At 34.1% G+C, this 24,945-nt stretch overlaps 2 protein-coding genes across 2 annotated transcripts; one reads left to right on the forward strand and one right to left on the reverse strand.

Annotated features, from left to right (window-relative positions):
- Window positions 1–473: 473 nt before the first annotated feature.
- Window positions 474–3,651, forward strand: LOC143586273 (AAA-ATPase At3g50940-like). Its single transcript, XM_077067853.1, has 2 exons — window positions 474–1,576; window positions 3,035–3,651. The coding sequence occupies exons 1-2, from the start codon at window positions 548–550 to the stop codon at window positions 3,503–3,505; spliced, it is 1,500 nt and encodes a 499-aa protein (XP_076923968.1). The 5' UTR covers window positions 474–547; the 3' UTR covers window positions 3,506–3,651.
- Window positions 3,652–4,237: 586 nt separating this feature from the next.
- On the reverse strand, window positions 4,238–8,859 carry LOC143586272 (amino acid transporter AVT1C-like). Its single transcript, XM_077067852.1, has 11 exons — window positions 8,671–8,859; window positions 7,871–8,175; window positions 6,533–6,747; window positions 6,384–6,407; window positions 6,078–6,258; window positions 5,769–5,991; window positions 5,541–5,676; window positions 5,302–5,464; window positions 5,164–5,207; window positions 4,486–4,548; window positions 4,238–4,394 (listed from the first exon to the last, which is right to left on the reverse strand). Exons 1-11 carry the CDS (start codon window positions 8,853–8,855, stop codon window positions 4,299–4,301), a joined length of 1,635 nt encoding a protein of 544 aa, XP_076923967.1. The 5' UTR covers window positions 8,856–8,859; the 3' UTR covers window positions 4,238–4,298.
- Between the last annotated feature and the right edge of the window lie 16,086 nt (window positions 8,860–24,945).

Raw genomic sequence — 24,945 nt, forward strand, 5'->3', positions numbered from 1 at the left:
CACCACGTAAATTTGTGTTATGTGGATCTTGTAGTTGTAGTTGTTTATAGCTAGATTGGCTGCCTAATAACGACAAGTTATTGTCCCATGAGATTTTCAAAACTCGGTTAGAAAAGTTTTTTCTAAACATATTGTATTTGAAAACACAAAGTAAAAGAATAAAAAAAAGTATTGAAGTCTGAAGAACTCCAGTTAATTTTTATATGATTACCGATCTAAGTTTTGACGGTTAAAACTTCAACCCGGCCAACTCAAATCGAACACACACCTGTCGAGTTAAAAAACATTTAGAAAAAAAAAATATCCTATAGACAAAATCTTAAAACCATAGTTACTTTTCCTTATCTTTAAGTTGATGTCTAGATGCAGACAAGACATCCTACGTAACAAGTATTCAATAATGATACAACTTTTTCTTGTAAATAATCTAAGGAAGTAGTATGTTTACTTTCGCAACATGCAAGGGGCAAATATTGATTTATAAATTGTAACAACTAATAATAATATTAGTATTCCTCGTTTCCTAACCAACACCTTCATTTTCAATATGCCCCGGTCTACTAAATCCCGATATGGCTCAGCCAAAACAGTGATCTCCACCGTCGGTTCCATCGCAGCAACCGCAATGGTAGTCCGCAGCATCTCCCGCGATCTCTTACCCCGTGAACTCCGAGACTATGTTTATCTCAACTTCCGTAACTTCCTCAACAAGTTCTCCACACACTTGACCATGGTTATATATGAATTCGAAGGGTTTACCGACAACGAAATCTACACCGCGACACAAATTTACCTAGCCGACCGAATATCCTCGGACATCCATCGTTTGAAGGTAACAAAAAACCCTAAGGAACAACACATGAATGTTGCTATGGAGATCAATGAGGAGTATGTGGATGTTTATAATGGTGTCAAGTTCACTTGGTCTTTGGTTTCCAAGAGACCAACGAGAGAATATTATATTAGTGATGAAAACGGTCGTTCGACACGGTCTGATCGTAGATTCTTGGAGCTCACGTTTCATTGGAAGCACAAAGATCTTGTGTTGAATGACTACTTTCCGTTTATTATTAACTACGCGAATTCGAAGAAACAAGCGGATAAAACGTTGAAGTTGTTCACGGTCGAGAGAAAGAACAATCCGAGGTACCCTACTTCGTGGATGTCGGTGAATCTTGATCATCCTGCGACGTTTGAGACGGTGGCATTGGATGATGGGATTAAGGAGACGGTGATTAAGGATTTGGATAGGTTTCTGGAGAGGAGAGAGTATTATCGGAAAGTTGGAAAGGCGTGGAAGAGAGGGTACTTGTTGTATGGTCCTCCTGGGACTGGGAAATCAAGTTTGATTGCGGCCATGGCGAATTATTTGAACTTTGACATTTATGACTTGGAGTTGACTGACATTAAGTCAAACTCGGAGCTCCGGAGGTTGTTGGTGGCAACGGCTAACCGTTCGATACTGGTGGTAGAGGACATTGATTGTTCGAAGGAGTTGCATGATCGGGTGAATGTGGAAGCAGAGAAAGCTGCAGTTCGAAAAAATCCACGAGGTGGTTACGATGAAGAATCCAAGGTTAGCATACAACTAATTTAATCACACAGAACTAGAGAAACACCACTGACATGTCATATGAGCCAATTAACACATCATATTGATAATATTGTGTATACATGTCATATTATGTGCTAGACTAACACATAAGTGACTTATTTGACGATGCTCATCATTAGCAACGTCATACGATTTGTATAACTGTTTTTCGTCGGTCATACGACTCGTATGATGATTTCAGTGTACGCATAGAAAAACCTCTTTAGAAATCAAGCAATTTTTATTGCAAATATTATAAAAAAATCAACATGCCTTCTATTTTTATTTTATTGTAAAATCCCATTGATAACGTTTTGCATTTTATAAAAAACAAACATATTTTTCTATTCTTTTTTATAAAAGTCCTTAACAATATTTTTCACATAAAAAATCAACATTTATTTTTCTTTTATCATAAAAGTCTTTTAAAATGTTAGATTGAAAATATATATCACTTTATTATAATTGAATTGAATTTTGCAAACATTACTTGACAATTTATTTTAAAATTAATATTGTTGGTTGTTGTATAGGGGATCTAAAATCTAAATTTATGAGTCATAACATGCTAAAGTCTCACTCTTTTAACACTGTGTTGTGGTTTAACATCCTTTTATGACCACTTCAAAGTTCCACCTCTTTAGCATTTGGGTCTCACCATGTATTAAAATATGTCTTTGTCACCTAGTAAGTAATGGTAACATGCATGTTGATGCCCTTTACATACCGCCCTCGCGCGATATGTCGGGCTTTACAGCTATGCCACATTAGTTTATGAAGTCCGTTTTGCAGCCTACAACAATAAGCCTAAAAAATATTTCTTCATAACTTTTTTAAAAAATTATTAAATTTATACAAATCATTATAAATTTGTTAAGTATTCTCTACAAGGAAAACACAAATTAAGTACATAGGTGTTTTGTCTTTCGTATTTGCTGTTCAAAAGGGGGTTGCGGCGCAGCTTGTTGCCCGTTTGCCTGCCACTTTATTGTAATCGTTTTATAGTAAATTATATAAAACTTCGATTGTGATGGATTCAGAAAGAAATTAAACAATCAATCAATCATGTCACTTTTTGCTTGACAATGGTATAATTAACATAAAGGATACAAAAATACAAGTTAACATAAAAAATCAAGAAACTTTTAATTAAGGCATTAAACAAAGTGAAATGATAACGAAGTTTCTGTGTCATTCAATTCATCTCTCTAAGTGTTTGAACTTTAAACTATCTATATTTTATAGGAAAATATGTATAACTATTTTTAGACTTGTGTATTAAACGGGTAATTGATGAAAATTTAAAACGTTCAACAAATAAGTGTTTTGTTATATGTAGTGAGTAATACGATAAATGCATATATATTAATAACATGAGCTTAATGTAGTGTAACAATTAAAAGCATGAATCAAACTACTAACAACAATTATTTTGTTAAGGTAACGTTGTCAGGTTTTCTGAACTTCATAGACGGCCTATGGTCAAGTTGTGGCGACGAGCGAATCATAATATTCACAACAAATAGAAAGGACAAACTTGATCCTGCCCTTATTCGTCCGGGGCGTATGGACGTTCACATCCACATGTCATATTGCACCCCGAGCAGCTTTCGACTGTTAGCCTCCAACTACCTTAGTATAACCGAGCACAATCATTTTGAAGAAATTGAGAATTTTATATGCAACGTGGAGGTCACCCCTGCTGAAGTAGCCGAACAACTTCTCAAAGACGATAACCATGACATTGCTCTCCGCGGCCTCATTGAGTTTTTTGATGTAAAAAAGAAGGAAATTGAAGCCATGCAAAGGTTAAAAGAAGAAGAGGCAGCAAAAGAAAATGAAAAGATGCAACAAGTGGATGAAGTGAATAATGAGAAGAAGCAAGAAGTGGATGAAGTGATTAATAATTAAGAAGTTGGGTTATTTATTATTTGACTATTATATGACTGTTATATAATAATGAAAACCGTGTGTGGTAATGTGTATTATTGATTTGAGAATTTCATGAGACAACTAATATGAGAAAATCTTGATTTGATATTGTGGATATTGTGTTTAGAACTTGTTTCTCACCTCTAGAAGTGACAAGTTTCTTCACATGTGAAACAATTTTAACAAAATGTGTATCGTTTTAAAGCGGCCAAGTGAACATTTATGCGCAAGAGGATGAATTCGCGGCTTGGGTCATCACGTGTCTAGAACCCTCTGCATGACATAATTCCCGAAAGGGTCTTTCATCATTGCCTGCTTTTGACAAAAAAACATGCTTAGAAAATGATCTAAAGAAGTTACCGAAGAGTAATATGGGAAATGAAAAGGAACAAACTTCTCACTTGTAGCGGCTCATTTTCATCACTTAAGCTGAGCATCTCTTTCACGAGAAGTTGGCGTTTGAAGACTAAGATGAAATGTGCAAGCTGTTGATATTTTCTGTTAGCTCTTTAGTTAAAGGTTACTCAGTATCATTTTTGTATAATGTGATAAATTGAACAATAACGATGTATTCTATCTTATTGAACAATATTATATATTACTAAAACTATATCTGACTTCTCATCACATCTAAAATAAGGTTTGATACTTGATACCATTACCATACCAACAACTATTACAAAGTATATATAAAATAGTTGTTCAATAATAGGCAGAGAGCAACAATGAAGCTTAAATAAACAAATAAGGGTACAAGGTAAAATTAACATGATCAAAACAACTGTTGGATAATCTCCATTACGGATGTATATGTCCCAATAATCGAAGACATGATTCCAACCACGATGATCAATGCACAGAGTGATCCCTACCAACAAATTAAGCAAAACACAAGAACTAGTTAACATATAAATTAACATGTCACACAGTGTTTATTAATCATTAATGTTATTTTATACCTGAAACCGGGTTATCTTTCCCTTTAGGATGCTCAAAAAGCAAACACAAGGAAGTATTAACGTCTGAAACAATAATATATAGTCATTAGTCAATCACCACCGTTTGACCCATTAAGCCCGTTTGTTTTCTAAAATTTTTAAAAAGTTTAGCCACGATATAAATAGGCCGGTATTTTATATCAAATTTAAACTGGAGGATATTTTATAGCTTAATAATCAGGATTAATTTCATATTATCCTTACAAACTTGAAAATTTTTATATACACCCAAAAAAAAGAAAGCTAAACATATCATATATACCCAACTTTTACTTAATGATCATTCTACCCCTTTCCATTATACCCTACTTTTATTTGGATTTTGATCGTCATCGACGATAAACAAGCGAACAATCGAATGGGTAATAATTTTAAAAATGTAAAAAAATAAGAATGGGTAAAACCGTCATTTATTAAACTATTTCTAATGAATTGGGTGTATTTAATATTTTAACTAGTGTGTAAAAGTATATATGTTATTTATAGTTTTGCATGGGTATATATGATATTTTCAAGTTTGTAAAGGTCATGTTCGTTTCAACTCGCAAAAATATGCATCCAACACGATTTTTGGGTTCATGTCATGTTCAACCAAACATGACCAATTTAGCACCCCTAGTACTGTGAAGGAGAGTATACCACTAGCATGGTCAATAACGACCCCACGAGCGACATCACAAGACCTACAAAAAAAAAGAAATCAAAATATTTATCTTTAGTTTAAACAAGAAAATAAAATGCATCAGTTCGTGCGCGCAGGGAAGAGGAGAGACTTACCAAAGAAGGGAATGGTGAGTGCTACAACCAAAATAGAGATCACCAAGCCCGTTCTAATGAGGATAGAATATGTGTGATTCATACGCTTTGATGGTATCAATTCCTCGAGACTCATAGCCACCGGAGATATGGTTAAAGCATATTTGGTGAACGGGTTGACAACCTGCAAAAAGAATAAAAGGCAGATATGAGTACATTAAAGTTTTAATTAAGAGATGCGTAATACGCAGTTAACTTACTGTTGTCCACACAGCAACTTTGGAGGCGATTAAATTAGTTGGCAGGTTAAGAGTAAACTGTGATTCGGTTAATTCACCAAACATCAAGTATCCCATTACCGCAACTGCAGCATAAAGAACAGCGCATATTCCAAAACTGCATACAAAACAAATAACATATTCAACAATGACTCTAGACGCGCGTATGTTGACTTTTTCTTGTTCAACAAGGGTACTTTACTACTTTACCTGGCGAAAAGGACCATAGGAAATTGCTTCCTATCTGCCATTGAAGTATAAATATTAGGAAAAATAGCATGCCCTGAATAACAGTAGCCGTAAAGCCCTAAAGCCACAGGGAAACCCGAGAGGTTGAATGCCTTCGTGGTTTCAACTTGATAGCCAACTTTATCAACCAAACTGACCCAAAACAAGCAAATGGCTACTAGAAGCGACGCAATAACTCCACCGACTGTATACAAAGGTTAAATCATTAAAAAAAGTTAAACACTTTAAAGATATTTGATTATTAATTAGTTCATACTTCATATTACTTACCAGATATGTAACTGAGAACACTCATGTCACGAAGCCAAACTGTAGGAAGCACGACAATAGTAATGAGTATAGCAAATAAATAATGTGCAGAGAGTATAGATCCTCCAAAATTAATATGTGCGTTTGGAAATAGAGACGATAGATTATCGCTCTCCAAGATTACATACTCAATGCAACATGCCTGCAACAAGTGAAATTAACTCTTAACATATAAATAAAAATAAATCTTTTAGATCACATAAATGAAATTCGATTAACCGATAATGTATAAGAGATATAAATGTAATTTGAGATAAATATACTTACATATAACTCCACATACAAAATTATCTGCATCAAAACAAACACCAGCAAACTAATCAAATTGTATGGCAGTGATATACATACAATCATTACATTCATATGTATTAACGTATGTATATGTTCTTCTCAGGTAGTTAATGAAATGAACTTACAGAAATGATTAATCGGCCCCGTGTGCCAAAGGCAGCCTGGCCAATATCTGGATAAGTCTCAAGGCCCGGTTGACTATCCAAACAGTTTCGAAGGAGGATACCCGTGTAGAAAGAGAGAGCACCAAAGACAAACAATAATATTAATCCAATCCATCCTCCTTCTTTGACTGCATATGGAGTTGAAAGAATTCCTACTCCACAAAGAACATTTACGCCTGCACAAAATTATTATATTAAAGATTATAAACATTATGCGCAATGCCACGTGAGTAAATATGTATGAGGAGTAAAGATAGTCAAGTTTCAGAAATCATATTCTTTACTAAAATGAAAGATGCATCTGTAACTATAAACTCTTTTTAACCAAAACGGCTCACTAAAAGCTCAAACCAAGCCAAGCTTAAACGAGCTCTAGCTTGAATATAATATTGTTCAATAAACGAGCCCGAGCTTGAATATAATATTGTTTAATAAACGAGCCCAAGTTTCGCCTACCGAGCCTAAAGAAGCGTATTATTTATACGATTTTTATATAATATATCAAATATATATTTATAATAACTATTATTTTATAAAAAAATATAATAAAATAACAAAAGTAATTTGTACTGTGTTATATATAAAAAATTAAAATCAAAATATAGGTAAAAGATTACCGTAAACGTACATAATCTATTTAATAAATAAAACGTGAGCCTAGCTCAAGCTTGAAAAACTACTCACGGTCTGAGTTTGAGCTTCAAAATTCGATCTCGAAATGAGAGGAGCTTGGGCTCGAGTTCTCGTAAGATAAACGAGCCGAGCTCGAGCTCGAGCCTAGACAAGACCGGGCTCAGCTCCACTGGTTCACATCCCTAAATTCAAATAATGACTACATTGACCATTTGACCTATATGTTGTGAGAATTTAAATGTGTAGGCCAACAAGTATGGTAGGAGAGAGAGAGAGAGAGAGAGAGTAGACCAAATTATGGCCAAGCTTGCCTTGGTTAAATGCTCTACTGGGGACCAAAAATTAAAGGGACCATCAAACCAATTTTAGTCAAATGGTAAAGGAAACAAATTGTAGCAATCAGAAATTGGGCTCTTAAAACACAACTAGCATACTTTTAAGCATGCACATACTCCAAGCTCCAATCTTGAAGCATGCAACACCAGAAAAAGTAACAGCACATGAAAATTAAAGTTGACTCCACAAATATCTTTAGAGTATTTAGAGCTACAAGAACTCATACTTTATATGCAAAGTTGTGTAAACACTGGTACTCTTACAATAATTGGTTTTAATTTTTTAATATAACCAAAACAGCAAACAATAACATATGTTCATATTGCATACCATTAATCACGGATTGACCAAACGAGCTCTGCCTCGAAAGAGGAAGCTCATGTACAGCCTTAGAAGATTTCTGATAATGTGACAACCTCTTGGCGGATGATCCGCGTGGAGGAAGGGAATGAGAACTAAGTCTTTCTTGTGACTGCTGTGGCAAAAAAGGTTTGCTCAAACTTGGTAGTATCTCGGGCGTATGTCTTTTCGTTATCGATGATAGAAGGAACGAACTGCCTAATCGAGATAGCGTAGGAGTCCCCAAAAAGTTCAAAGTTGGTGACGGTACACTACTGTACATATCAATCGATTGCCTGAAACATCAAACATGAAAAAATCTTTAACTACTTTCATTCTTATAAAAACTGTACAATTAGCCCTTTAACTACATATTATTAGCATCTTGTTTAGAGGTGCAAACGAGCCGAGCTGCTAGTCACAAGCTACTCAAGACTAGATTGATAAAAAACTTAAACCGAGCCGAGCATTTTTGAAGCTCGGGCCTCAAATAAAACTCATTTAGTTATCAAGCCAGAGCTCGAGCCTTGTGTATTATCAAGTTTTACTTCTCTTGGAATGTAATAATTTCACACTACATGTCAGCTCAGGCACGTTTAAGGTTTTTCTCAAAATATATAAATATAATTAAAACATATATAATATAATTAATGAATAATAAAGTTATCAAGCCACAGCCTGACAAAAACAACTAACCAGCCGAGCTCGACCTCTCGTAAGTCAAAACGAGCCGAGCCGAGCTCGTTGACACCTCTAAACTAGAAATTAAGAATGGATGATAAACCCTATACCTGTAACTTTGAGGCCATGAAGGGTTTAATGAATTAGGTTTACTCTGTTGCCGAGTATTATTATCATCTGAGTAATTAGAAAACTCTGAATCATTACCATCATCTTCTCCTACAATCGAATCATTATTATCTTCATCTTCATCACTCTCAATATAAAACGCTTGTTCTGACTCCGAATTCCTCATACTATCTCAAAACCTTCACAACTACACCAACACGAGTTTTAAATTTTAAATCAATTTGTGTGTAATTACGTAAATCAAGCCGTACACAAATTACACAATCAAACACGAGTACATAAGGAAACATGCATTGATAGCAGACGCAAAATACGTTGAAACTGATACGCAGATATATCAGGATGATATTATATATATTCAAATATTGACTCCGATATATAAGGATCAACCTAATCTAATCCAATTATTATGTAACCGAAATTCTTAATTACTATATTCACATCAATTAGCATATTTTAGCTAATAATGGTACCGATACTGTACCGACTGTACCGGCTGTTACTACTAGAGGTACTTGATTTTTATGTTTTCGGTATTCGTATACCGTGTAATTTACCGGTACCTACCTAACATTATTGGTAACAGTACACGTACTTGATTTTCATTTTTTCGGTATTGGTAATTTGGTATACTGTACTAGTACCAACTAGTACCGAACACAATCGGTACCGCCACCTGTACATGTACTTGATTTTCATGTTTTTGGGTATCGGTACCATTCAGTTTCGGTATTTTTTATGGTGTTGATACTGAAATGTACCAAACAGCAAAAAATCGGTACATTATTCGATATATGGAACCACTTGTTTTCGGTACAGTGTCGGTTTTACGGTACCGATCTCATTCCTAACACGAACAAATCGCGATTAAGGCCTCAAATCATGACGATTAACATGTGCACTGCTATATACAAACTTCTATATCAATTTAAACAACTAAAAACATGAATCTAGAGAGACAATACATAGACATTGATGTTTACCGTATGAATTAGAGATCCAGAACAGATTCTTGTGTTAATTTGTTTCTTCTATGTGTTGATAATATTATTATTAGTATCTGGTGGGTGCAATTTATAGTGACACAGGCAAATGTTGCACCATAAGTCTCTCTCATACAATACATAGAGGTGTGGGTTCACTTAGATTATCTCATGCAGTTGTTGTAGGACATCAACAACAAGACAAGATGCCTACCTTTTATCTGATTGGTGAGTGTTTTGTTTTCCAGTGTACATTTTGACTCGTATTCGAGTGGCCACGTTACAAGTTTATTCATTTCATGATTCAAAAAGTAAAATAATTAATATAATATAATATTATAAAGTTGTTATTTTAGTTTATTTGATATATTGACCGAGTCTATATATTTATTTTTACACCAAAAGTTAGCTTTACCTAAATGATTAGATTGCTAGAAACTTCACGAGTTTGATTTTTGTTAAGAGAAATATTGAATGACGACTAATTTGGTATTTTAATAACTTTATTGTAATTAATTAATTATATAATCAAGTTAAATGTTTATATTACTAAAACTCGTAATAACATGTTAACGAGTCGAGTCAAGCTCATGCTCCGTCTTTTATGAGCTCAGGAACCTAAAAGTTTTGTTTTGTTCATTTATATCATAATCATACATTCCCAAAGAATCAAACTACAAGTGTTGATCTACATAAAAAGCATTGTTTTTTTTTTCATTCTTTCGGTTTCATTGATAGTAGAATATCCTGACTCTATAGGCGCACTAGTACTAGATAATAGAATATAGTAGAAAACGAATCTTAGTACGTAATAGGCTGCGCTGCTACTCTAGGCTTAGGCTTGTAATGTGAGCTCTTTGAGAAGATGGACCCTCAAGCTTGATTTTTAAGAAAATATTAAAGCTAGATCTTAGCTCATCAATAACTAATTATTTTATTTATAAACATATATTAATTTTATACGTATTTATAGCAATAACTATATCTCTCACTTATGTTCTAGTGGTAGGAGACTTGTGTTCCTCAGTGGAGATCCAAGATCGAATTTCACTTGTGACACTTTTAGATGAATGTTGACAATGAAGTATTTGAGTTAGGCCTTATGCAAAGGTTATCAGTTCGAACCCAGAGTCCACCCGGGTTTTCATCCCACCGTGTGTTACGCTAGAGAATTTTGCTCTCGTGGTGGCATAACGACTGTCCAGTGGCAGTCTGTGGTATGGTTTCCCGAGAGAACGTCCAAGCCAAACTATGAAGTCAGCGTGAGCCCAGTTAAGAAAACATAATCTGGCCAGAGTGGGGCATCGGGGCTCTCTAAATATGGAGAGTGCGATAGCCTAAATACAAGTAAATCGCCGTTCTAAAAAATAGTATTTATAGTTATATATAATACATTATTAATCTTTTATAAACAAACGGCTCGATAAGGCTCGCTAGCCTAGTAAGTTTGGAATATAAAGTTGGGGCTCGGGTTTGAATTTTTTAAGCTTGGTTCGATTCATAGTGTTAATAAATTGATTTCGAATAGTTTACGGTACGTAAATCTAATCTGTTACGTGCTCTTTACTTATTAAAAACTTTACAAAATGATAAATTGACGAGTCATTTCGATCAGAGTGACCGATTATCAAACTAAAGAAGACGAAATTTCTTTGTCCATGGAATGTTTTCTCGTACGAATATGTTGTCAACTTGAAAACAATTAGGTGGTGAGAAATGGATCGAGATTAAATGTGAAAGAGACAGATAATGGGATGTGTCACATTCTTGAAATCTCTAGGATTTTGCTTACCACTGTTGATTCTCCTCTTCACATGCCCGTCATTTTAGCATTAAATTATTATCTTCATCATTAATTCAATGTAAAATTAAAAAAATAATACATTTTAGATATATTTCTAAAGCCGTTAAATTATATAATATATCATTCTATTTTTTATTTTTAATTGGTAAGGTGATTAGGGTGTAAAATTGGACGTCATGGGTTTAATCTTCATGTTATATGTGGTGGGGCTATAAATGTGAATGACAAGGGCAAGACACCCCCCCCCCCCCGATAAGGGGGGCGACATGTATTTGTCACGGTGCTTGTGTATAAGGCTGATGATGTGGCGATCAAGGATTGGGGGTTGGGCGATATTTGGGCTACGACACCACCTCCTTGGCTACATATCGCCCCTCTTGTCACGTGTCAAAAATCTTCTCTATTTTGCAATCACCTCACTACACATAGTCTTATAGAATGTAACATTTAATCATTCAAAAAATTGTATACTTCTAAAACTCATTTTACAATAACTATATTTTGATATCAATCCTAGTAAAATTTTGAAACTGCCCCATAAAAATTAACCAACCATTGAAAAATACGTACTCAGGCTAAGGGGTATATAAACAACCCCCCCTCCTCACGCGTGACCTGAGTCCACTGAGGGCGCTCAGTCACGTCAATGAGGACGAAGGTGGGTCCCATTTGACATGTGAATGGTGATTTTGAAGTATATGTGTGAAGGGTTTATTTTTAAAATAAAAATAAAAAATGACAGAGAGTGATGCATTTCCTTGATTGAATGGTGTTGAAGGAATGATCGGGGGAAGCTGATGTACGAATGGTGTTGAGAGGCCCTTAGCCTTAAAATTTTAAAATTTAACAAATATAACTATACAAACCTATAACTGCTTAACAAATATTAAACAACAAAGCTCATACAATTAAAATATAAGAACATTTCAAACTAAACTCAATAACCATTAAAGCCAGCCATTTATATATGCGTGTGTATATATATACCCACACAATTAGGAACTTTGTTGTGTAGCTTGTACAGCGTGCTATGCATATTGTATCTTACATTGCTACTTGTACATAATGTTTTTATGTGTGTACCCTCTCTAACAAAGAACAACTTATTCATCATTTAGTAAGAAAGTTTATGACCAACGTATCTTTAAGTAAACACTAATTGTACTTTGTATATTTTTTACTTTGAAGTTTGAACCATACATATACTTTTCACTTTTCATCTTTTACTTTAACTATATAGTTTTCGTCTTTTGTAAGTTTGTCACAAAGCATTTCTCATTTTTAACCCCAACATTTTTCCGCTTCCAATTTTGATTACAATACTTCCATTTTTTTATCGCTTCCAGTTAACACGCTGCAACGTGCACGTGTGATTCCAAAGCTTTGTTTTTAAAATCAAACAATTGATTTATTGATCTTTAATTCCAAACCCTCTCTTTTAATTTTGTTTTTCCAACAACAATCATCAAAGATATAGACTTTGATAACGGATCTACCATTAAGCCATAAAGATTGGTGTGAGCTAAGTTCTAAACGTGGAAGAGATGTATGATGCATTTTCTCAACATCATTATGAAGTTATTTCATCAACAAACCACGCATCTCAAGCATTCCTTTTTCTCATCTGACTCAAGAATCAAGTTTATTGATGAACATATTTGTAAATATAACGCTATGTTTCTGAGTTTACTTGAGAAAATAAGAGAAAATAAAGACTCATTTTCCTTTTCTCCGATTTCTCTCCTATTCTCTTCTCTTCTTTTATTTTCATTTAGTTTAGCCCTAAACTCTTTTCGTTTTGGGTGCTAAATTCATACTTTTAAATTTGAAAGAAAAGAAAAGAAAATTCTCTTCTTTTCTTTCCTAATTAAATGGGAGTTGGAAGAATAAAGGTTCTTTATTGAGTATTAGATAAATAATACATAATGATGGTGTACAAAATTATTTTGCTTATCTTATTGCTATACAGGTATAACTTAATATTAAAATAGACATTTTCATGAGTTTTACAATAAATAATAATACTAAAAATAATATAAAGCTTAACAGAAATATCAACCCACCTCATCTCCCCAGCTCGCGGACGATGGTGACAAAGTAATCTAGATGAGATCAGTGGGCCCAGACGTGGTCAATCTTACGTGTATATTAATCAATTAACAATCAGATAAACTTTATCCCTGGCTCCGAATCATAACTTATACAATATTATCCTGTTTTTTATATATATTGTTTTCTTCATTTTGATAGAAAACATGTGAAGAAAGAAAAATAGACTTGAATTAAAAATATAACTATAACCAAAAGAAAGCGATTCTAAGGTACCAACAGGGTAATTACCTTAGGTTTGCAAGATATGATATCAACAATTCAACATCGTATGTGTTACAGAATATTTATTATTTCTTAACGAGTAACATAATTAGATAAAAAAAACTAAATATTGAACTCCAATTTGGTTTTTTTAACCGGATTAGCATTATTTTGAACTCAGTTTTTGAATCGATATCAAATTTGTGATTTGCGCCCATGATATCTGAATTTAAGTTGCATAAAATGGTTATTTCTATAATAAAGAAATACATTAATATATTATTGTCTTTAGTTCATATATATAGTTTTGACGTAGTTTGTTTATTCAGAATTTCAGATTAAACTAAATCAAAATCAGTTTTTCATTTTTAATACAAATCGAGTTTGAATTGAAATTCACCTTCAAAATGTCAAAATCCGAATAACCCTTATATATGTTATTTTTGAATTCTTTATAATATTATAAAAATAGTAAAACACTTATGGTAAAAAAAAAACTATAAATGAACACTAAAGGTATATGATCGTATTAGAATAAAAGTAATACTTAATATTTAAGGGCATATAATCATAATATGCCAATGAGCTTTAGCTCTGTTGGTATGAGGAGGAAAGTGAAGATTTGATATAGATACCGTAAGGTCTTAGGTTTAAATCTGATCTCAACCGTGTTTTATTGAAGTAGGCTTTCTGGTAGCAGGTTTTTCTGCGAACAAGAGATGGTGGATTTGGATTACTCTAAGGTTGTCTACGATCGTCAATGTATGTGGTTGTCTGCTGTCACTAGGTTACCCTAGATGGCTGGACTATATTGGCATGTTAATAACAAATAATTTTTCAATGTACTGACAATAGAGCCTCTAATTTGTTTTTTGTTTTTTTGTTTTTACTTGAATTAGAAAACCAAGCCTTGATAAATGATAACTTAATCTCTTAGACCGGTTGCTATGGGGCTCCAAAGGCTGAGCTGGCGGGCGCCGAACACCGCAGTGGGGCGCGATTCTTCGTTGGCGCCGATGATTTGGTGGTTCAAACGGCTGCACGGAAGTGTGAATTGTGTGGGCCTCTCCCCTTTCCAACGGCTCTTTTTACCGTTTGATATATATATATATATATATATATATATATATATATAGGTATTGGATCATTTCAGAAGTTTTTTTACAGCGAGAAGTGAAGGTGTAACTCCACTAATCCCTAATTTCACTCTCTTTTTTATGTGTAGGTGCGTTGTGTAGGTGCATATGTATGTGTGTAGGTACGTATGTTTGTATATGTGTACGTATGTTTGTATGTGTGTAGGTACATAGGTTTGAATGTGGCTCAATACTTTTATATGTTTTTAGGTAGGTTATATATATATATATCAAACTAAACCATTTACAATCTCAAACTTTTTACAATTTTCTCCTAAAAATGTCTTCTGATTCATCTTCGACACCCGACTACTACCCTGATCCCGACGTTATTTCAGACTCCGATTCAGGGGATGAGGTAATATTTAGTGCTATTCTAGATGCTGCCTGAGTCTTAGTCGAGCATTGCGAAAGCTCACAACCGCTAACAAGACGTCCTCATCGACAACAGGATCGTGTCGGTGCTCATGAAAGGTTGATGCAAGATTATTTTTCGCCGGACGCGACTTTTGATGCGGAACAATTCCGGCGGCGTTTTCGGCTGAGTCACCAACTTTTTTTTACGAATTGTTGGTAATTTAGAACGCGATTATGATTTTTTCCAATAACGGGATGACGCGAGAGGTAAGCCCGGTTATTCTCCATTGCAAAAATGCACGGCGGCGATTCGTCAACTCGCGTACGGGACCACGAGTGACGCCGTGGAAGAGTATTTACAAATGTCAGAGACAATGGCTCGTGAAGTCCCTCACACGTTCTGCGAATGTGAGTATTATCATTTTTTAATATGTATTTATAAATCCTCTCATTTTAAATGCAAAGTTAATAAACTGACATTAAAAATTTAATATTAGGTATTCCTCAACTATATCATAAAAAATATTTGAGGAAACCGACTCAAACCGACATACAAAAAATATACGGTGAATAAACAGAGGCACGGTTTTCCTAGGATGCTTGGTAGTCTTGATTGCACACATTGGGCTTGCCCAGTTGCTTGGCAAGGTCAATATCACCGGGGTGATCATGATGGACCAACAGTTATCCTTGAGGCTGCTGCATCATTTGATCTTTGGATATGACATGCTTTCTTTGGGATGCCCGGTGCAAACAATGATATAGCTGTGATAAATGCGTCTCCTCTTTTCGACCGTCTCGTAAACGGGGTTGGACCCGACACCTCATTTTCCACTAATGGTGTAAACTACGAATACGGATATTATTTAGTCGATGACATTTATCCGGATTGGGCAACGTTGGTTCATAGCTTTACGTGCCCCACTGATGATAAACGAAAATATTACAAGACAAAACACGAGTCGGCCAGAAAGGACATCGAAAGGGCATTCGGGGTATTAAAGAAACGTTGGTCTATAGTTAGACATCCGGCTCGTATTCTGTACACGGATAAGTTAAGAAATGTAATGTACACCTGTATATCTTGCATAATATGATATTGGAGGACTCAGGTAGAGCAATATGTCAAGGCGAGTACGACGATGCGCCAGATCCGATGACAACACTAAACAAAGATGAGAGATTTGCTATTTTATTAAGAACACGAAAAAAAGAAACGAATTTCAATCTTCGAGCGGATTTGGTTGAACATATTTGGAGAAACAAACAACAAAACGGCGACGCCGCCTCCGACGACTAAAATTATTTGATTTTCTTATGTATGTGTTTTTAATTTTTATTTAGTTTGTATTTAATAAATTTGTTAGTTTAAGGGGTTTCGAAGCCCCCCTCACCATTGATGGACATCTTTGCATTGAGGCTTTGAAGCCTCCAGTGCCCACGTGACGCTGACGTGGCACTGGGGAGGGGCTTCGAAGCCCCTCACCATAGAGGACAGCCTTAAGGCTCTTATACGTTTCAATAGATTTCAAAACTTTTTCACTTACATAAATACAAATAAACAATTTTAATCTAAATACGCCAAAAAGTTAAAGATTCGTTATGCCTTCGTCTACGTCTTAAATACGAAATTTACAAAATTTGGTATGTACTTTATTTTATTTATAAATACATACTTTTGTGTTAAACTAAGTAGTTGAACTGAAACATAAACGTGTACCTTTGATTTTTATGTATGTGCAATTTTTTTAACATCAATGATTCATCATAAAATGGTTAAAAATGTTTTAAATGTTTTGTTAAATAAGATTACTGACTCAAGCTACCGATTTAAATGATTTCTTTATCTATTTTAAACTAGGTTAGGTACCCGTATTTAACACGGGCTGAATAATTTTAAAACAAAATATACAAATACGAGAAAAAAAACATTTAATTTTTTATTGCATTAATAATATATAATATAAAGTTAAAATTCACAAGTCTCTAACTGCTAATACCACCCTGTATGTAACATTTGATATAAAAATAAACACAGGAACGTTCCAAGTCAAAGCAAAGTTAAGAATATGGAGTATTTTGATTGGGCTCTAATATGGAACATGTCTAAGTAAAGAGAAGAACAACCCTAACAGTTGAGACTTGAGACAGACATCTAGACATCTGAGATATTTAACTAAATAAAGCCCCTATCATTTGAGACAAGAGTTGACAATATTCTATCTGGAGTACCCAATCCGTTCAACATTTAACATCTATGCAAAAAATAATCAAACACCTCAAGTAAATTAAATCCAGTTTAATACGAATCAATCCTTTCAATTTTGAACTTTCACCTATTCTAAAAACACATGTGATTTTATAGAGCATGATTCCAAAGAGTTCATGCTTCTAAATAGAAATCAAGATTTTATAGAATAAATTATAAAATACAAATCAATATTTTATATATCTCCAAACATATATATAAATTATAAAATACAAATCAAGATTTTATAGAATAAATGATTACCATCCTCCAAGTTCACGGCCGTAACGGTTCAAGTTTTTTCCCACCCCATGGAGCTTGAGAGAACCATGGCTGTGAACAGTTGACCCACACAATACATGCCTCAAAAGCCTGCACAAAATAAACAAAATTTTAAACTATTTTGCCACAATGACCCCAAACACGACATAAAAACAATTATGTATTTGTTGTGTCATCTAACCTGTACAATAAACATATCGTGTTTGGGTTGATCTAGCTAATGAAACAGATTGTATTTGGGTTGACCTCTTTAACCCATTTACTTAGACATGGTGACCCATTAAAGAGTCGTGTTTGGGCTGATATTTTTAAATCATAACTGAATTAGAGCATAGTTCAATTTGACATAACAGCAAACTACAATATAGAAATAACTCAATAAGTGAAATTAGGGACGGACAGTCGGAATATAGAAATAACTCAATATGATTTGACTGTCACATAACTGTAAGGACTTTTGATAATGTTATTAAAGAAACTGTCATTTTCTTAATCTCCTCACAGAGTCGGAATGACATTGGTTCATATAACAAATATAACTCCAAGTTATTATAAATCATAATTAAGACTTATATGTGCTGATCAAGTTAAAAAAAATTCCTAAAATTTCATGTTAAGTTCAAAGTCAAAACCAAATTTCATGTTAAGTTCAAAGTCAAAACACTTATACGACTCTAAAAGTAAAACTACAATATACAAGCTTAGAGTTGAACTTACAAGTAATTCGGCCATTAATAGGGTTATATGCAGCTCCCAAGGTTTTCTAGTTATTTGAGACGTCTTTGTTACTCTTCTTTGATCCATCGTTCATGTCAAATCTTTTCTCAAAACCAGTTAATGACGGTTGATTTGTCTTTTGACTCCATGATCCCTTCCTGCATATTGTCACAAGTGACGTAAATTCTCAAAGCAATTATATAATACAATTAATATACACTCCAACAAACTATAAAAAATTGCTACTTTAATTTTTAATAATTCCTAATTTTGACAAATAAATATTGTTTAAAATCATTCAAAATACATATACCATCTTCACTTGGTGACTAATATGTAGTGTTAGCTTACTTTAATCATAATCTACATCATAATATACAATCATAACAGCTGAAATCATAATATGAAATCAGAATCATAACAATCATAATAACATACAAAAACTTATAAATAAAAAATCAATTCAGAGAATAAATTAGCTTACTTTAATCGTCAAATCTGAACGGCATTCATGCCGGAATTGTCGACCATATAGGCCTGATTCGTAATAGTTGGATTCCATATTGTCAATCATTCCCTGGTTATCATTCATTACCACTAACAGATTACTGTGAATTAGGGTTCGTTCTGAAATTGTTGACTTAGGAAACATAAAATTGCAACTTAAATAACATACCTTCCATATTGTGAATCGTAAGATGATGGGCGGGCGTTCATCGATTGAATTGAATCATATATGCAGCCTGCTCTAGGCGCATTGAAAATTCGTTCGGACCAAACTAATTTATGCTTCAAGAATCAGATCTAACTTGATATATATTAAGTAGCTCTCTATGAACATATGTCTGCATATACACACACACATGGGTATGGATGTATGTGTAGTTATTAGATATAGCATATATCAGTTAAAGATATATAATTGTAATAAACTTTAACTAACATATTTTCACTAATAGTTTTGTATAAAGCAAATCAGATGTTTATGAATATTGAATACCCTATCAAAATGGTTTCTTTAACTTAAGAAAACAGAAGAGTTTACATTGGTCCGGCCGTGCACAAGATCTGGAACTTAAGAAAACAGAAGGTTTGACTTTGACCCATACATATCGATATCAACAACTCCATCAAAGGACTTAAACTTGATGTCCTTTGATCACTGTTTTCTTTCAGCAGATCTTGTAAATGAATATATCTTTGTTTCTATATCGATATCTCTTTAACTAAACTGTATAACCTAAGATCTAATCTTTTTAATTACACACATCAATATATAAATTAAGAACATATGTTCAAAACACCAAATAATAGCAAGAGATATATAGATCAACCACATATGAATATTAATAATCAAGATTACCTATATATATATTTTTGCATATATATGATTTTTGAAGCAGTCAATTGATTACCGATGCAGCATCATCAAGATTCTCATGACCCAGAAACTGTAGAGTTGAACGGCATGTGAATCTTGAAGACACCGCATCAGTAAGCAATGACATTAGAAGCTGAGTTGTCAGATTATGAGTGGCTTAGTCTTAGAGATATAAAACCCTAGTTTAGTGAAACATATATAGGGTTTTTAAGGAGGTGGGTGTGAAAGGATGGGGTGGAGGGTTACGGTTGGGGGAAGAAACTTAGGCTAAGGGGTGTGGGGGGCTCTAATGGGGGCTCCAGTGGGGGCTCCAGCCAATAATATTATGACGTGTGGCAGAGAGAGAAACTGGATAAGGGGGGTGTTGGAGCCCCCGTTGGAGCCCCTGGCCCTGGTGTGGAGGGGTTCCAGCAGGGGCTCCAGCGGATTTTTTTTAAGGTTTTTAAGGTTTTTTTTTATTAATTCTGAGCTCAACGGCTCTTTTGGGCATCCACACCAGCTTTTTCTCTCTCTTCTCCCGCGACCACACACACGCCTGCCTGGGGGCTCGTGCTCGCGCCCCGTTCGCGCCCCGGTGGTGTGGGGTTAGCGCCTGGGGGCGCGAGCGGAGGGGCTCTCGCGCCCAGGTTAGCGCCCCACACCCCTCAGCCTTATATAGTGGAAAACTTGAAAGAAAAAGTGTTTGGATGGTGGGCCCCACATATTATATATATTTGAAGCCAAATTCAATTTTATATTTTCATGTAAACTTTTTTTTTTTTTTTTTTTTTGTGGTGTGAAAGGCCAGCAAATTATATTAAAAATCATAAGATTCAAACCAAGTACACATTTTCATGTGACTGAAATTGAAAATTCATAAGATTCAATTTTAGTTTTTCATGTGACCGGTTTTATAAATCATATTACATCATAAATAAATTAAAACATCTACAATATATTCTATTACTATATTGGATATAACCAAAATAATAATAATAATAAGTTATAATTAAACGCTTTTTATAAAGAGAGAGTTTTTCAAATAATAAGAGATATATGGTGAACGTAAAAAAGAAATCAGAAAAGAAAGACATTATGTATCAAGTTAAATATCACATAGAAATATGTGTTTTTCTTTTATGTTATATTCTCTCTTTAGTCTTTACTATTATTATTAAAATATTAGTATTTGTTAAATACCAGTTGATCCGTACGATCTGACGTGGAAGTGGCAAACAATTTCAGGTGAAAGTTAGTCGAGAAATTATATATTTAAATTAACCTTTTTATTTATCCACAGCTTTTTTATGAAAAAGATAATTATAACATCTCACAATATCTTATAGATATTGATTTAAAATTTTCCTGTCTTGTAATATCTTCTAGATATTTATAATATCTTCTGGATATTTAACCTCGCAGTAAGATGTAATAATAAATTACTAGTTTTTAAACTAAATCTTATCACGAGAGGCTACGAAAAAAAATATAGATTATGTTGAAATTAAAAATTAATCAAAATAGAAAAAAAAATAAGAGAGGAAAATTACATGTGAAAGAGTTTTAATTAAGTTATATATGTTATATCTCATGGTCGGTATCATCTTAACTTGAACTTTTTTATTTATTATCTTGAAACAAAAACATGATTTACACCCTCTAAAACAATTTATTTATTTTAATTTACATGCTATGATCATATAATAATTGTAGGCATGCTTATATATAAACCTTTACACATAAATTATTGATCAATTGAAAAGTGACAGTGAATACGAGGCTTAAATGTAACACTTTAAACGACCGAAAAGGAAACACTAGCTTTAGGTGATACAATCTACTCCTCTAGTTGTGGCCAACAACCTTGTACCTCTTTGACGTGTCCCTTTTGTTATGAAGATATTAGTTTTACAAATCGTGACATCTATGTTTGGGTTTCCTTTCAATTAAATCATGAGGTGTTATAAAATATTTTGTATTTTGAATCATATAAAAGGGGTCAAGCTGACTTTGTCGTTTTAGTTGCGGTGCCATACAACATAAATTGACCCAAGAATATTGGATATCAACACACGCCTCAAACAATCAAATATAGTGAAAACAAATACTTCCAACAAAAAGGTTAACGAATATGATTGTTATCGAATAACTTGATAGAGTAATAAACACATAATGATAACCGGTTAATCAACCATTTAACGTCTGTTATTGAACAACCACTTTTAACTGTCTTAACTAGGTAGCGGTCAATGATAACGATAATAATTATAATAATAACAAATAACAATTAGGGTATGTTTTGTATGTGGTAATGAAATAAACGATTGATGAAATAAACAAGAAAGCGAAATAGATCATTATCATTCATTGTATTATTTGGTAGTCAGGATAAGACTAATAAATGAAATACATATGATAAAAATACCACTATCTTTAAAAAGAGGAAATTTACAAACATAAAAATACTGAAATGGCGATGGTAATTGGCGGCGGCGACGGTAGCCAGGTGGTGGTGAAAATATGTAAAAGAAAAAAACAAGTGGATGCGAATGACTGCTTTGATGTATTTAGAGGGGATGTGGTTTTCTTAAATAATAAGTGATTCAATTTCATGAACTAATCTAACACCATCCTTTTGTGCATTTCCTTATAGTGGTTCACTCCATTTCACTTTCCCTTTCTACATACCAAATAGTATCTTATACCATTAAATTTAATCTTAATCAACATAACCCCCTAAACTTAACGTTCAAGGGTGTCTTTGGTAGTGAAACCTCAACCTATGCACAACTTTTATAGCTTTGTTAAACACAAAGCGTCTTCTTTTTGTAAAGTGCTAAGCTTGAATCTGCATCAATTTGCTAGCTTGTAAATTTCATTCATGCTCTTAGTTCCCTTTAATTTGGCCCTGGTTTCTTGTGTCAGCAACCAGCCTCATAAGCCCTCTTAACATTGATTGCAACGCGTTGAACATTGTAGTTCCATATCAATACATCCAGATAATGGATGTATATAGTTCAAAGCATGATTCCATAATCAGCCTCTAATGCTAATTTGGATGTTATCCTCCCACCCCGCGAATATTAAACTCACTCACATGCTTATATATAACCGCTTCCTACTTTCACCATGAGATACAAACCATAGACTTTGTTTTAAACATGGATTAGTATCGGAAATCATATCGATCTGGATCCTCTCTAAAGACTTGAAAATGACGGAATTTACGATGTTCTGAACTGATATTACAACTTCAGGATGCTCAAATCAAGAGTATTAAAATAACCTTCCAAGTATTCATTTCTCTTGCCTCATGATGTTCATCAGTATACTCTTATGAATGTCCCTTAGTGTCTTCAGTTTTTACTGTAGAACCTTCGAGACGAATATTAATCCCTTGAAAAGTCTTAATTGATCCAAACTTAAACCCTTCTAAGTATTCATTTTTCTTGCCTGGTGATGTTGGTGATTTTGGAATTACAACATGGATTATTAAGAGAGTTATGTGATAACTTTCAGATTAAAAGTTATTTTGATAATTTTTTAAAATATTTTAATTAGATAAAACTCTAAAGTGAGACAAGAATTTTAGCATGATTTCATGAGGAGGATGAACTAGATTAACACGATCAATTGCATCGAGCGTCATGTTTATCTGTAAGAGCAATATTAAGGAAAATAAAAATTTTCCAAGCTGACGTGGCGGCTTAACCCCAACCAAGGGCTCTGCCCCTTGGATCCCGTTAGGACTGTTGCCCCTGGGACCCCGCAATCGGAGGTGCTGCCCTCGGACCTCCGTTTGTTAGGCTATGTGTAGTGGAGGGGCTACAATTGGGGGCAAATTGTGACACGTGGCGCCCAGTCAGCATTGAGTGGAAATTTGTTTTTTGGGTGTAATGGTGTAGGGGTTACAAGTTGGGCCCACAGTGTTTTTTTTTATTATTTTCTTTTTATAATTAAACTAATTAAATAAAAACCAATTTATTTAAATAATTAAATTAAAATGCATTAAAATTAAAAAGAAATACAAAAAAATACATAACTAAAAATATTGAAAAACATAACTAAAGAAAAAAAACATAACTAAAAAAGAAACTAATATTTGACAATTGGCGTTAAGCCCCTTCCAGTGGGCTTGAACCGCTTCTTTTCCCCGGTAGTCTTCGGGTTTACCGGTTATCGCGAGCCAAGCTTCAAATACTTTCTTTCAAAACACCCCGGTGGCTTGAAAGTTAGCTACAAATTAAATTTATTTGTAACAATTAGTATATATTTTAATAAACACTAAATACATTTTTAATAAATACTTAATATTAAAAAACTTACCGACGTCGGGATCCTCCGAAATGTTAATCCAAGCCCCTGCAAGGGCCACCTCCTCCTCCTCGTTCCAATGCTTGTATGGATCACGTTGCGCCATCGTCTCTCCCGGTTGTTTTTTTTGTGTTTACGGGTCGGCTTTTTGCTTGAACCGGAGGCCCGTGACGTTTGCGTATCCGGTACCGACTCCGGTGGTGTAGACCCGAACGCCGGCATTGTGTTTTGGGGGCTGAGAAAGTTGGCGTACATGTTTAGGTTGGGGTCGGAAAGTTGATACGGATAGCTCGGTTGGTTCGGTTGGCTCGGTTGGTTCCATTGTAAGTTCGGTTGGCTTGATTTCGAACCATACGTTTGACCGAAACCAGGGAATTGGTAGTTCGGTTGGTTCGGTTGGCTCGATTGCGAACCATACGTTTGACCAAAAAGAGGGAATTGGTAGTTTGGTTGGTTCGGTTGGCTCGATTGCGAACCATACACTTGACCGAAAGCAGGGAGTTGGTAGTTCGGTTGGTTCGGGTTGTTTCTAGGATTTATTTTGTTTATTTTTTGTAAAAAATTGGGTATGATTTGTGTATAAAATGGATATAAAATGGAGAAGAAGGGTGTATGTTTATAAATATATATTGTTTAATTTTTTTATTTTTTTTTAAATTTGACCGTTTCACAACGGTTATTTGATTAAATTATTATTATTTTCTATTTGAACGGGCGAAAAATATACCTCGCCCCCTCCCAT

Source organism: Bidens hawaiensis, unplaced genomic scaffold (genome assembly GCF_021521415.1).
Source record: "Bidens hawaiensis isolate Kalapana, Puna unplaced genomic scaffold, B.hawaiensis_p1.1 tig00034597_1, whole genome shotgun sequence".
Taxonomy (NCBI): domain Eukaryota; kingdom Viridiplantae; phylum Streptophyta; class Magnoliopsida; order Asterales; family Asteraceae; genus Bidens; species Bidens hawaiensis.